The sequence below is a fragment of the Mus caroli genome, unplaced genomic scaffold (assembly GCF_978045245.1).
Source record: "Mus caroli unplaced genomic scaffold, Mus_caroli_1 scaffold_11, whole genome shotgun sequence".
NCBI classification, from domain to species: Eukaryota; Metazoa; Chordata; class Mammalia; order Rodentia; family Muridae; genus Mus; species Mus caroli.
In genome coordinates, this window is record NW_028227266.1 from 106791885 (window position 1) to 106803782 (window position 11898).

General features: G+C 52.2%; 1 protein-coding gene across 2 annotated transcripts; it reads left to right on the top strand.

The window, feature by feature from the left end:
- Positions 1 to 3161: 3161 nt before the first annotated feature.
- Positions 3162 to 11752, top strand: Uba7 (ubiquitin like modifier activating enzyme 7). 2 transcript variants are annotated; one of them, XM_021171657.3, is made up of 24 exons: positions 3162 to 3352; positions 3436 to 3604; positions 3697 to 3831; positions 3949 to 4055; positions 4351 to 4441; positions 4545 to 4680; positions 4772 to 4869; positions 4970 to 5116; positions 5491 to 5661; positions 5848 to 5955; positions 6119 to 6199; positions 6281 to 6436; positions 6511 to 6676; positions 6755 to 6960; positions 7048 to 7112; positions 7198 to 7381; positions 7453 to 7527; positions 7735 to 7888; positions 8586 to 8668; positions 8926 to 9018; positions 9110 to 9301; positions 10809 to 10901; positions 10975 to 11075; positions 11517 to 11752. In XM_021171657.3, the coding sequence occupies exons 1-24, from the start codon at positions 3324 to 3326 to the stop codon at positions 11644 to 11646; spliced, it is 2970 nt and encodes a 989-aa protein (XP_021027316.1). In that variant the 5' UTR covers positions 3162 to 3323; the 3' UTR covers positions 11647 to 11752. The 2 variants fall into 2 exon arrangements, 1 of the variants encoding a protein (XP_021027316.1); XR_015044497.1 differs by lacking the exon at positions 11517 to 11752 and having other exon boundaries at positions 9238 to 9301.
- Positions 11753 to 11898: the final 146 nt, after the last annotated feature.

Here is an 11898-nt window from a genome sequence, read left to right on the forward strand (position 1 = left end):
CCTGAATCTTGAAGCTAAAATAAAAACTTTCTCCCCTAAGTTGCTTTGGCAGAGTATTTTATCACAGTAACAGGAAGGTAACTTAGACAGCTATGGGTATTGAACCCATTTGGGAATGATAGGAGCCAAAGAGGTTTAGGGAGGGGAATTGCACCATCTAGTTGAAAACAGGCTGGCTGCTAGCACATGCAGGCTGGGCTTAGGTGAATTATCCACAGTATTCTCTGTACAGTGGGTGACAGCTCCAACCACCAGTGGTGGGAATCTGTAAGTCAGGCTGTAGGTGAAGAACTCAGGAAATTAAACAAGTGAGATAGAGAGACAGTGGGTCTCTAATTCTATTTACAGTGTCTAGAACAGGTAAACCTGTAGAGACAATATAATGGCTAGGAGTGGGGACTGGAGTTGCTGCCTACTGCTGACAGTTTCTGTGATAAAAGGAATTTAGAAATATGGTTGTCCCTTCCCCTTGAAAAAACTATGACCCATAAAGGTACACAGGAAGAAAATGTGTTTGTAGATTAGAAAGCTTCGTATTTTTGGTTGGTTTTGTAGTGTGTGTGAGAGAGGGGAGAGTTGGGGTGGACTCATTGTGAAGCTCTGGCTGGCCTGGAGATCTACCTGCCTCTGCCTCCCAAATGCAACACAACCCCCAGTGACGTCACAGTTTCTAAGAGGTGAACTCTTCCATTTGTGTCAGGTATTTTGTCACAGTGACAGAAAGCTGAGCAACATGGGGGACTACCTCCAGAGGGATGGACATGGTCACTGGGGGACTGTCTCTGGAGGGAGGAACATGGTCACAAGGGGGACTGACTGCCTCCAGAGGGATGAACATGGTCCCTGGAGGACTGCCTTCAGAGGGATGGACATGGTCACTTGAGGGGCTGTTTCTGGAGGGATGGATGTGGTCACTGGGGGACTGACTGCCTCCAGAGCAGATGAACATGGTCCAAGGGTTCCCTTGAAAGTAAGTTGTTATAAAAAGAGCAAGACTCACGTGGCAAGCCTGGGTCCATGTGTAGTAGTACAGATTTGTATTCACATTGGTATAGAGGTGGAAGTTATTGTCAATCACAATGAGTTCCAGGGCAGCCTGGATTACATGAGATTCCCTCCCTAAAACAAAAACAACAACAGAACTTTGAAAATCACGGCTGAGTATGTAGCTCTGTTGGTAGAGTGCTTTCCATGCCCAGCATCACATAATCTGAGTGTGGCAATGCCATCCCTTCTTAGGAAATAAAGGCAGAAGGGTCAGAAGTTCAAGGGCATCCTTAATTATAATGAGCCAACCTGGACTATGTGGGACCCTGTCCCAAAAAACAAAAATAGAGACTGGAGAGATGGCTCAGTGGTTAAGGGCACTTGTCGCTCTCCCAGAGGTCCTAGGCTCTGTTTCCAGAACTCACACGGCAGCTCACAACTGTCTGTAACTCCAGTTCCAGAGGATTCTACACCCTTTTCTGGCTTCCACAGGCACCAGGTATATGTGGCACATATACACACAGGCAAAACAATCATGCATGTAACATTAAAAACAGATCAAAGCCAGGTGTGGTGGCACACGCCTTTAATCCCAGCACTCGGGAGGCAGAGGCAGGCGGATTTCTGAGTTCGAGGCCAGCCTGGTCTACAGAGTGAGTTCCAGGACAGCCAGGCCTATACAGAGAAACCCTGTCTCGAAAGAAAAAAAAAAAAAAGATCAAAACAACTATAGGGCCAGTGAGACAGTGCAGCGGGTTACTCATTGCCAAGTCTGGTGGCCTGTGCTCAGTCCCAAGTACCCAAGTACCATCACAAGGTAGTTCCCATGCTTGCTGTAATCATAAAAAATAAAATAAAAGCATCAAGGCTGGGAGTAGCGGCTCGCACCTTTAACTCTGGCACTCAAGAAACACAGACAAGCCCTGTCTATGATTTCAGCCTGGTCTGCATAGCAAGTTCCAGACCAGAGCCAGAGCTCTGGCTACATGATGAGACTTTTATAAAGACAAAACAAGCAAAAACAATATAACTCAACTGGCTGGTGATGGTACATGCCTTTAATGCCAGCACTCAGAGGCAAAGGCAGGGGAATGTCTGAGTTTGAGGCCAGCTTGGTTTACACAGAGAAACCTTGTCTTTTTTCAAAACAAAACAAAACAAAACAAAACAAACAGTAGCAAGATGGATCCAGTGTCTTTGAGCCTGCTGTGGTGACAGTGACTACTTTCTTATTGGAACTGAGCCCACTCCACAGGAGGGAGAGAATTCATGTCTGGTATTATAAACCTGATCAAAAAAAAAAAAAAAAAGAGTGATTGGGTAGGTCATAGGCCCTCATGGTAGAATGACAGTCGTGTCGGGCCACTGTGGGCTTTTATCAGAGAGGTTTCCTTTTGTGGAGGACAGTGGTCCCTGCAGGGACTCACAACCGGTCAGTGTGTAGAGAGGTGACCTGAATATTCAGCTCTAAAGGAACATCTCGATCAGCTCTAGCCAAGGCTCAGGGAACGCCGTGAAAAACAGGACGCGATAGCTTTAGAAGTGGAGGATGGAGTCTTTGTAGAACATGATCTTCTGGCCACAAATGGCTGTTGTGCTCTTGAACTCACAGTAGTTGTGACCTGCGGAAGATCTGTACAAAATTTGGGCTTGTGAGCATCCTATCATGGGAGGAACAGGGACTCATGAGGCCTCGCCCCTCCAGGAGGGCGAGACATCTTCTTCTCGCCCATCCTCTTGTATGAAACATCTACAAAACTCACCGGGTCACCCAGAGGAACAGCAAGAGTGGGAGGATAGAGAAGCTAACGGGTGAATATGATCAAAATGTACACATATGAAAGTGCCGTAACGAAGCACATTATTATGTGTAATTAATATATGCTGATGGAAACACACCCACAAATACGCATGAACAGTACACAGCAACACCCTGTGTTATTTTCACAACTTATTTTGAGTCTACAGTTATTTCAAAACAAAAGTTTAAAATATATATATGACACATGTCTTCATTTTGTGGCTGCCCTGAGCTTCTCATTTCTCAGGTCTGACTCAGAGAGTCACTGGCCTCTTGTAACACTGGGACTTATCCAAGCGATAAACCCCAGTTGGCCTGCAGAGGGCTGACATCTGTCCTCATTCACTGGGAGGACCAGGAACCAACTCAAGTCTAGTTTCACTTTTGGTTTCCTGAAATCACAGAGGAGCCAGAAAGAGAGCTGTAACCAGCAGCAACCAGCGCTTTGGTGCCTGTTTGCATCGACGCTAAGCCTTGTTTTCCTTCCCTCTCTCCTGTGAGCCTTACAGCCTCCTCTCCAGCCCCACGACTGAGGATGGATGAAGAGTTATACTCCAGGCAGCTGTGAGTCTCAAGGTGGGATAACAAAGTCGGGTGGCTTCCAGACCTTTGGTCCCCAGCTGCCACCTCCTTCTTCTTAATCACAGGTATGTACTGGGCCTGCCTGCTATGCAGAGGATCCAGGAAGCCAAAGTCTTGCTATGTGGCCTGCAGGGTCTGGGAGCTGAGGTGGCCAAGAACCTGGTCCTTACAGGTGTGGGCAGCCTCACCCTGCATGATCCCCATCCCACCTGCTGGGCTGACTTGGCTGCTCAGGTAAGAGTTCTTGGGGGTCTCTATGCTGCCTCCCAGAGCAGAGGCCAAAGGGGGGGGGTCTCCTTGATCAAGCTGCACTGAGCTGTCCTTAGTGTTTCCTTTCAGAAGAGAACTTGGGAAAGAGCAGGGCTGAGGCCTCTCAAGCACAATTGGCTGAGCTCAATGAAGCTGTCCAGATCTCCGTCCACAGGGGTGACATCACTGAGGACCTACTGCAGGGTTTTCAGGTGCTTACCCCAGAGCCACTTTGCATTGCTAGCCTAGTACTTCCCTCCTGCCCTTAAAGGCAGAGAGAAGGTGGCGAGTGATTCCGGGCCTGCTGATCAATCACGGTGTCCATCTAGGTAGTGGTGCTGACCGACTCCAAGCTGGAAGACCAGCTGAAGGTGGGACCCTTGTGTCACAAGCATGGAATCTGCTTCCTGATGGCTGAAACCCGGGGGCTTGTGGGGTGAGACTATCTGTGTACCCCACCACATCACTGCCAGCAGTTGGTCCTAATGCTTTGCCCAGCCCTCAGCTTGCCCCTATCCTCCCCGACTCAGCCTCAAGCTTACAAGGATGCTCTGGACTACGGTCTTGCCCTTGTTTCTCCACCTCAGCATGCAGACCTGCTTTAGTGCACCCTGCAAGCCCAAACCAAAGTCTCCACAGCTTTCCTATAATTCCTTCCCTTCTGGGCCTGGCCTAGTGCCCCCTACTCACAACTAATGAGCTTCCTCAGTAACTTCCGCCACCCACACTAGGCGGTTATTCTGTGACTTTGGTGAGGACTTCACAGTTGTGGACCCTACCGAGGTAGAACCCATGACAGCTGCCATCCAGGACATCTCTCAGGTGGGTGCTCAGATGTAGAGGTTTCCCTGATGTCCAGAGAAAGGTGCCAGGACCTGTGGAAGGTAGGTACAGGCACTCTGAAGACAAGCCATCTCTCACTCAGGGTTTCCCCGGCATTGTCACCCTGAGAGGAGACACCAAAAGACATTCCTTCTACGATGGGGACTTGGTGATTTTCTCAGACATTGAAGGCATGGTTGAACTCAACAGTTGTTCTCCACAGTCTGTCCGTGTGCAGAGTAAGCCAACACTGCTCCAACCACTGCCTCAGCTGTGTGGAAACAAGTTATATTTAGGGGGTCATAACTTATTAGGATGGCTCTCTCACAGAAGACGGGTCCTTGGAGATTGGAGATACGACAACTTTCTCCCGTTACTTGAGAGGTGGGGTTGTTACCGAAGTCAAGAGACCCAAGACCGTGAGGCATGTGCGTACAAGTACACCTGGGGTGGGAGCACCTGGCTATGTGAAGGGGTGCATAGTGTTCTAGACCTGACCCTGAGCCAAGCAACCCCGACCCCCTACAGAAGCCCCTGGACATAGCTCTGCTTCAGCCCCATGTGGTGGCTCAGAATACTCAGGAAGTACAACGTGCTCACTGCCTACATCAGGCCTTCCATGTACTGCACAAGTTCCAGCAACGTCATGGCCGGCTACCCAAGCCCTGGGATCCTGTGAGTGGCCCCACATCGCACAATACAGTCTTTGCCTTTCTGGGTCTCACCTTTCAGATCTCACCCCACTGGAGGCTGTGCCCATAGACGTACCAGGCCTGCCGCCTGGAGATGCCTGCTTGCTCTACCCTTAAGCCATCACAAGCAGGTTGGAAGCTGTGCTCATTTGAGGATGCCTTCAGTGTCTCTGGCTGGTGTTGGACATCCTTCAGTAGCACTTCCCAGCCTAGCAGCAATGTCAGGCTTTCCCACTTAGGAATCTGCTGCTTCTGTGGAACAGGGTAGATGGGTGCCTGAAGGCTTTGAGCGAAAGGTTAGAATTCAAGCTGGGGCTACTAGGCCCACACATGCTATGCCTGAGTGCCATCCCACAGGATGATGCAGAGACTGTGGTGGAGCTGGCCCAGAAACTGGAGCCACTAAAAGGGACAGAAGAAGAGTCACTGGATGAGACTCTCCTCCGCACAATTGCCCTGAGTAGTGCTGGTACCTTAAGCCCCATGGCAGCCATTATGGGAGGAGTGGCTGCCCAGGAGGTCCTGAAGGTAGGCACATGTGGGGAAAGGGAGAGACTGGGAAAGCGGGCAGGTAGTGTGTGTGCCAGAGGGCACCCATACCCAGAAGCAGCCACAGAGCACGTTACCAACCCAGCTGTAGCCCTCAGATGGGATCCAAGGGGAGTAGGAATTAGGAGTTGGCAGAGGCCCTCAGACTGATGTACCCACCCCTAGGCCATCTCCAGGAAGTTCATGCCCCTGGATCAGTGGCTGTACTTTGACGCCCTTGAATGTCTTCCAGAAGAGGAGACGCTCCTTCCCAGCCCTGAGGACTGTCAGCCAGTGAGAACTGGGGGGTGGGGGTAGGTGGGTGGGTGACACTGTTCAAAATCAGAGTTAGAGAAGAACCCAGAAAAACGCCTCTGAGGTCCAGATTAAACAACTCAGGATAATGACACATAGTACAGGCTGTCAGCCATCAGTGGCCATTATCTGTGTTCCCTAGAGAAACTGCCGATACGATGGGCAAATTGCTGTGTTTGGAACTGATCTTCAAGAGAAACTGAGTGACCAACACTACCTCTTGGTGAGCTGGGGGATGCTAGTGGGGAATTGTCTTTGGGAAATCCACACCACGTGCTCTGGCTAAGACTGTTCCCGGCAACAGGTGGGTGCTGGTGCCATTGGCTGTGAGATGCTCAAACTCTTTGCCCTAGTGGGCCTCGGAGTTAGGGCGAATGGAGGTGTGACTGTTGCTGACATGGATTACATAGAACGCTCCAACCTCAGCAGGCAGTTCCTCTTCAGGCCCAAGGATGTTAGGGTGAGTGCTGGCCCATCCTACATCCTTGCGTCTCAGGTCATTCTCTCGTAATGCGCCCTGTCCTCTCTTCCCAGAGGCCCAAGGCAGAGGTGGCCGCCGCAGCAGCCCATCGTCTCAACCCAGACCTACGAGCGACTCCATATACCTGCCCACTGGATCCCACCACAGAGGATATCTACGGTGACAGCTTCTTCTCCAGGGTGAACGGTGTTGTTGCTGCTTTGGACAGCTTCCAGGCCCGTGAGTGCCTCACTGGGAGCTGAGCCCCTTGCCCAAGCCCCTGGTAGCCTCACTCCTCACCCTCTGCCCCTTTGCCAGGGCACTATGTCGCTGCTCGATGCACCCACTATCTGAAGCCACTGCTGGAGGCCGGCACCCAGGGCACCTGGGGGAGTGCTTCAGTGTTTGTGCCCTTTGTGACAGAAGCCTACAGAGGTCCTGCCTCGGATGCAGCTTCTGAGGATGCTCCCTACCCTGTGTGTACCCTGAGGCACTTCCCCAGCACGATGGAGCACAGCGTGCAGGTAAGTACATGGTACCCTCCCCATCTCAAGCCTCAACTGCAGATCTGTTCATCTAAAACTTTATCATTCTCCCCCCCACCCCCACAGTGGGCCCAGGATCAATTTGGGGGACTCTTCAGACTATCTACAGAGACCATCAACTGCTACCAACAGTAAGGCCAACAACAGAGGTAGGTAGGTGGGAGTCCAAGACTCCAAGCACAGAGTTCAGCCTCAAACGTCCTCCTTCCTCTGCAGGACATGCACTTCCCTGTTGGCCACGGATAGGACAGAGACACTGGCCTTACTGCAGCAAGTGATAGGTGTCCTGAGAACTCGCCCACAGACCTGGCAAGACTGTGTGGTGTGGGCTCTTGGCCACTGGCAACTGTGCTTCCATGATAGCGTCATGGAGCTGCCGAGACACTTCCCATCGGATAAAGTAGGTAGTCAGAGGCTGGGCAGCTGACGGCTCCAGGCGATCAGACAGCCCAATGGCCTTTATTTCCATAGGTGCTTGAGGGTGGAACTCTGTTCTCATCAGGATCCAACAAGTGTCCACATCCCTTGCAGTTTGACCCCAACCAAGTGAGTGGTGTCAGCAGACCTGAGTACCCTGAGGGCAGACTCCACCTCTGCATTCTGCTAAGATACATGCATGCTAGGAGAGAGCCATGCTTGTGCAAATTCAAGTGTCTGTCCTTGAGAGAGGCAGGCATTCAGACAGATCCACAGAAGGGCAGGCAATGCATCCCATCCCGTGTACCCACGGTCCTGCTCTCTGCCTGGCTGTAGGACATGCATTTCCTCTACGTACTGGCAGCTGCCAACCTGTATGCACGGATGCATGGGCTGCCTGGCCCACAAAGTCGGCCTGCACTCAGGGAACTACTGAACCGGCTGCTAGAGTCTGATTCCAGGCCCCAGAACCTCTTCTCTGCTGAGCATGGTGAGGTCCCAGTCTTGAACAGCTCTTCTTGCCCCTTCTCCACATGGGTCTTCAGACTGTGCTTAGAAGGAAGATGGGGCCTAAAAGCCAGACAGCCAACTTCCTTTTCTCTGGTCCTCTTTGGTTTTATTTGTTTGTGTGCTCATTTAGTTTTTATCTTGTATGTATGAGTATTTTACCTACATGTATACCTATATACCTATGTGCCACTGGTGCCCACAGAAGCCAGAAGAGTGTATTGATCCCCTGAAACTGGAGTTACCATGTAAGCACTGGGAATCGAACTAGAGTCCTTTACAAGTGCAACAAGTGCTCTTAACTGCTAAGCCGCCATCTCTCCAGTCCTTCTCTGGGCCTCTTACTTTGTTGATTAGTTTATTTCCGTCCTCTAGTCCCTCAGTAGGTCCTCTCTCTGCTGCCTAAAACACATCCCTGTTCTCTTGAGAGACTTTCACAATTTGAAAAAAAAAATTCTAAGGAGTGCCTAGCTGTGACCCCGGGTAAGGACAGAGCCACTTGGGTAACCACAGGGGAAGAGTGGGGCTGCAAGGACATAGATGTCAGCATCAACCAAAAGAGTCCTTAGTTAGACCAAGTGGTGGCGGATGGCAGGTTTGGCAAAGCCCAAGAACGGACACTAGGCTCTGGAGTGCAGGAAATGAGTTAAGGACTGAGCCCGTGCCCTGCTCCCCGACAGGCCAGGAACAGTTGAAGGAACTGCAGGAAACCCTGGACAACTGGAGGAAGGGGCCCCCGCTGAAGCCAGTGCTGTTTGTGAAGGTGGGGTCCCAAGATGGGGTGAAGAACTGGGCTGGTGGGGAGGTAAGGAAGCAGGACAGTTTGAGAAGCTGTGTTTCCCCCTGTCAAGGCTGTGTAAGCAGCTCACACCCCTAGCATCTCGGCCGCACTGTGTGGCAAAGGCGGGAGTGGTGGCTACCCAACCACAAAACTGTCCAGAGGCCTGTCAGTGGCCTGCAGGTGGCCATGCTGAGGGATACCACTGCAGTGGTGACACTCCTGTGATCTGGGCCTGGCAGGATGATGACAGCAACTTCCATGTGGACTTTGTGGTAGCAGCGACAGACCTGCGATGTCAGAACTACGGGATCCTACCAGTTAATCATGCTCGGGTAACTTCACCCCTTTGGGGCTCAGGCCTAGAAGTGAGAGCCAAACCTTATCTGAACCTTGAGCCCAGACCAAATGCCCTGTCCTTGACAGATCAAGCAAATCGTGGGCCGGATTATCCCAGCCATTGCCACCAGTACAGCAGTTGTGGCAGGCTTACTGGGCCTGGAGCTGTATAAGGTGGTAAGCGGGCTCCGATCCCATGGTACCTTTCGTCACAGTTATCTGCACCTGGCTGAAAACCACTTCATCCGCTCAGCGCCTTCTGCCCCAGCCATCCAGTCGGTGAGCCTCTGATGCCCCCTGTTCCTACTGGGCCTGAATTTTCCCTCTACTTACCCAAGCAAACAGTTCTCTCTCTAGCTGTGGGCTCTCTCCAGGCCCCAGACTATGGGGGAGTCCTCTAGACTGCATCCAGCGCCCTTCCTGCTATGAAGCTAGACTGGGACCTGTCAGACACAGGAAACAGCCATCAGCCATACCCCCCAGCCTCCCTGCAGTCCAGGGTCTGGGGGAGCTGCAGCTTTAACTCATTAGTGGAGCCAGACATCCCCCATGGCCCCCTCCTTCTCCGTAATATCCTGGTGGGAAGGAGGAGGGAGGGGCAACTGTAGACTCAGCCCCAGAAAGAATCTAGCTTCCTTTTGAGGAGCCCTGTTCTGTTCACCTTAAGCCAAGTTAAAGGGCATCAGGCTTGCTACCAGGAGCGTGGGTCTCAGCCCTATGGGACAGAATGTTTATACCACTACATAGGAGTGCACCAAGGTCTGGGCATCCCTGGTATGTGGACATGAATCAGACATGCACAGCTGTGTGCCAGATGGAGGAACAGGATCTTCCTCAATGTGACTATGTGCGTGTGGGCACATACGTGGGTGCTGTTGGATGTGTGTGTGTGTGTATGTTGGGGGGGGGTTGTTCCTATGAAGACAGGATGGCAATGCCTTCAACTGTGTGCCCAGGCTCTGCCCCAGTTGGCATTTCCCTGAGGCACAGGAAAGAGGACAGAATAAATGCCCTCACTAGGAGAGAGGACAGAGGTCACCAGCTAGCCTAGGGTCCTTCTGGACAAGCACACAGAATGCTTTTGTGAGGTGCCCCACTGTTAACCAGCACAGAGGCTGCCTTTGTCCATAGAATGGGGGTGGGTAAGAGTCCCCATCCTGCCTTTAGCCTAGTCTCAGCTCGACCCCAGTATGTTTTCTGATGGTTGGGAGGGCTGATGCCTGCTACATCATCAGCCCTCAGCTATAGGTACCAAAACTTTTGACCTGGGAAGAAGATGGGACAAGGATAAAAGTTTCTGTAGACTGTATCCCTGTTAGCAGGGACCCTCTGAGTCAATAGGGTTCCACTGTTACCATGCCCTTGGTTTCTGCATGCCAGCGAGCAGTCCGAAGCCCTGTTTGTAAGGGCGAGTAGCATGAGCTGTATCTCCCAGCTCCCAGCCTCCCCTTAGAGGAACAAGCCACTTTATCGGAGACTCCAGCGACGCAGCTCCAGCTTCCTCAGGAAGCAGCCCCAGTCTCCCCCTCTCCAGCTGGCCTGTGCGATGGACGTCTGTTTCCCCATACAGGGCCCCATAGCTCCATTTCCTGTGCTGGCCCCAGCCTGGGCGGGGAGGGGGCTGAGACTCTGGGCCCAGATCCCACCTTCCGCCCCCCCCCCCCCTTGGCCGCAGCTTCCTGCCTCTAGAGCAGCTCCTCCTCTAGGAAAAGCTGCTAGTTAACTGGGCCAGGGGTTGCAGGTTTGTGTGAGAAATCTCTAGATCCCTCTCCCCTCCATCCTGTAGTTCTGTGACCTGAAATGGACCTGTTGGGACCGCCTGAAGGTGCCCGCTGGGCAGCCTGAAAGGACACTGAAGTCACTGCTGGCCCATCTCCAGGTATGCCCTGTCTCCACTCAGCCCCTGGCCCAGCCCAGCCCGGCCCAATGGGCATCTGACGTATACCTTCTAGGAAGAACATGGACTGAAGGTGGAGATGCTTCTCCACCGTGAAGCTCTGCTCTATTCTTCAGGATGGTCATCTGAAAAGCAGGATCAGCACCTGTGCCTCAGGTGAGCCGGTCATAGCCAGGCTCTACCATGTCTCTGGAGGTTGAGCATGGGTGACAAGGTCTTTTTCTCAACCCCATTTTAGGCCCCTCACACCTTCTTGAAGCATTCTTCCACCAAATGGAGCCAACAAATGGGCCTGGGAGGGGGTGGAGCTAAGGGGACTTCAGTAGCTGTCTGCTTGGCCAACCCCCTTGGCTCCCCATACCCTGCCCAGCCCCCATCTCCCTTCACAGCTTGCTCTCGAGGGACACACAGCTTCCTGCCTCTTGCCTGCCCCACCAGCTGCTCCTAAAATAGTTTCAGATGTTTCCTGCCTTGGGCAGCTCCTGCTCCTGGTTGGGGCTCTTGAGGGCTCACCAGCACCTTCTCGTCCACACTAGGTTGCCCTCTGTCTGCCTTGACCCACCTACAGAATCTTCCCTAAACCCCCTCCCATACCAGGGTGACAGAACTGGTTCAGCGCGTGACCGGCTGGAAGCCCAAGCCTGGGCTGAAGGTTCTGGTGTTCGAGCTGAGCTGTGAGGGCGAGGAGGAAGAAACGGCCTTCCCACCTCTGCATTATGAGCTGTGATGAGGTAGCCACACCACGCCACCACTTGGCCATAACGAACTCTGCATAAAATTCCTGCATCTTCAGCCCACAGCAGATACTTCAACAATAAAAAGGCACAAGTGAAGTGGATGGTAGAAAATGAATGGTAAGGTACACACAGGTGATACGGGTAAGACAGGAACCCTGTTAAAGGAAAGGGAACATTCTAGACTGGCCTGTCTTAGTTGTGCTCCACAGGGCCAGAGACACTTCCTGAAGCCTCAGGAGTAT

Excerpts from the sequence above, each read along its gene's own strand:
- Uba7 (XM_021171657.3), top strand. The coding sequence starts at position 3,324 with ATGGATGAAGAGTTATACTCCAGGCAGCT. Across the intron at positions 3,605-3,696 it reads GGGCTGACTTGGCTGCTCAG|TGTTTCCTTTCAGAAGAGAA; the intron begins GTAAGAGTTCTT and ends AGCTGTCCTTAG. Across the intron at positions 4,442-4,544 it reads CCATCCAGGACATCTCTCAG|GGTTTCCCCGGCATTGTCAC; the intron begins GTGGGTGCTCAG and ends TCTCTCACTCAG.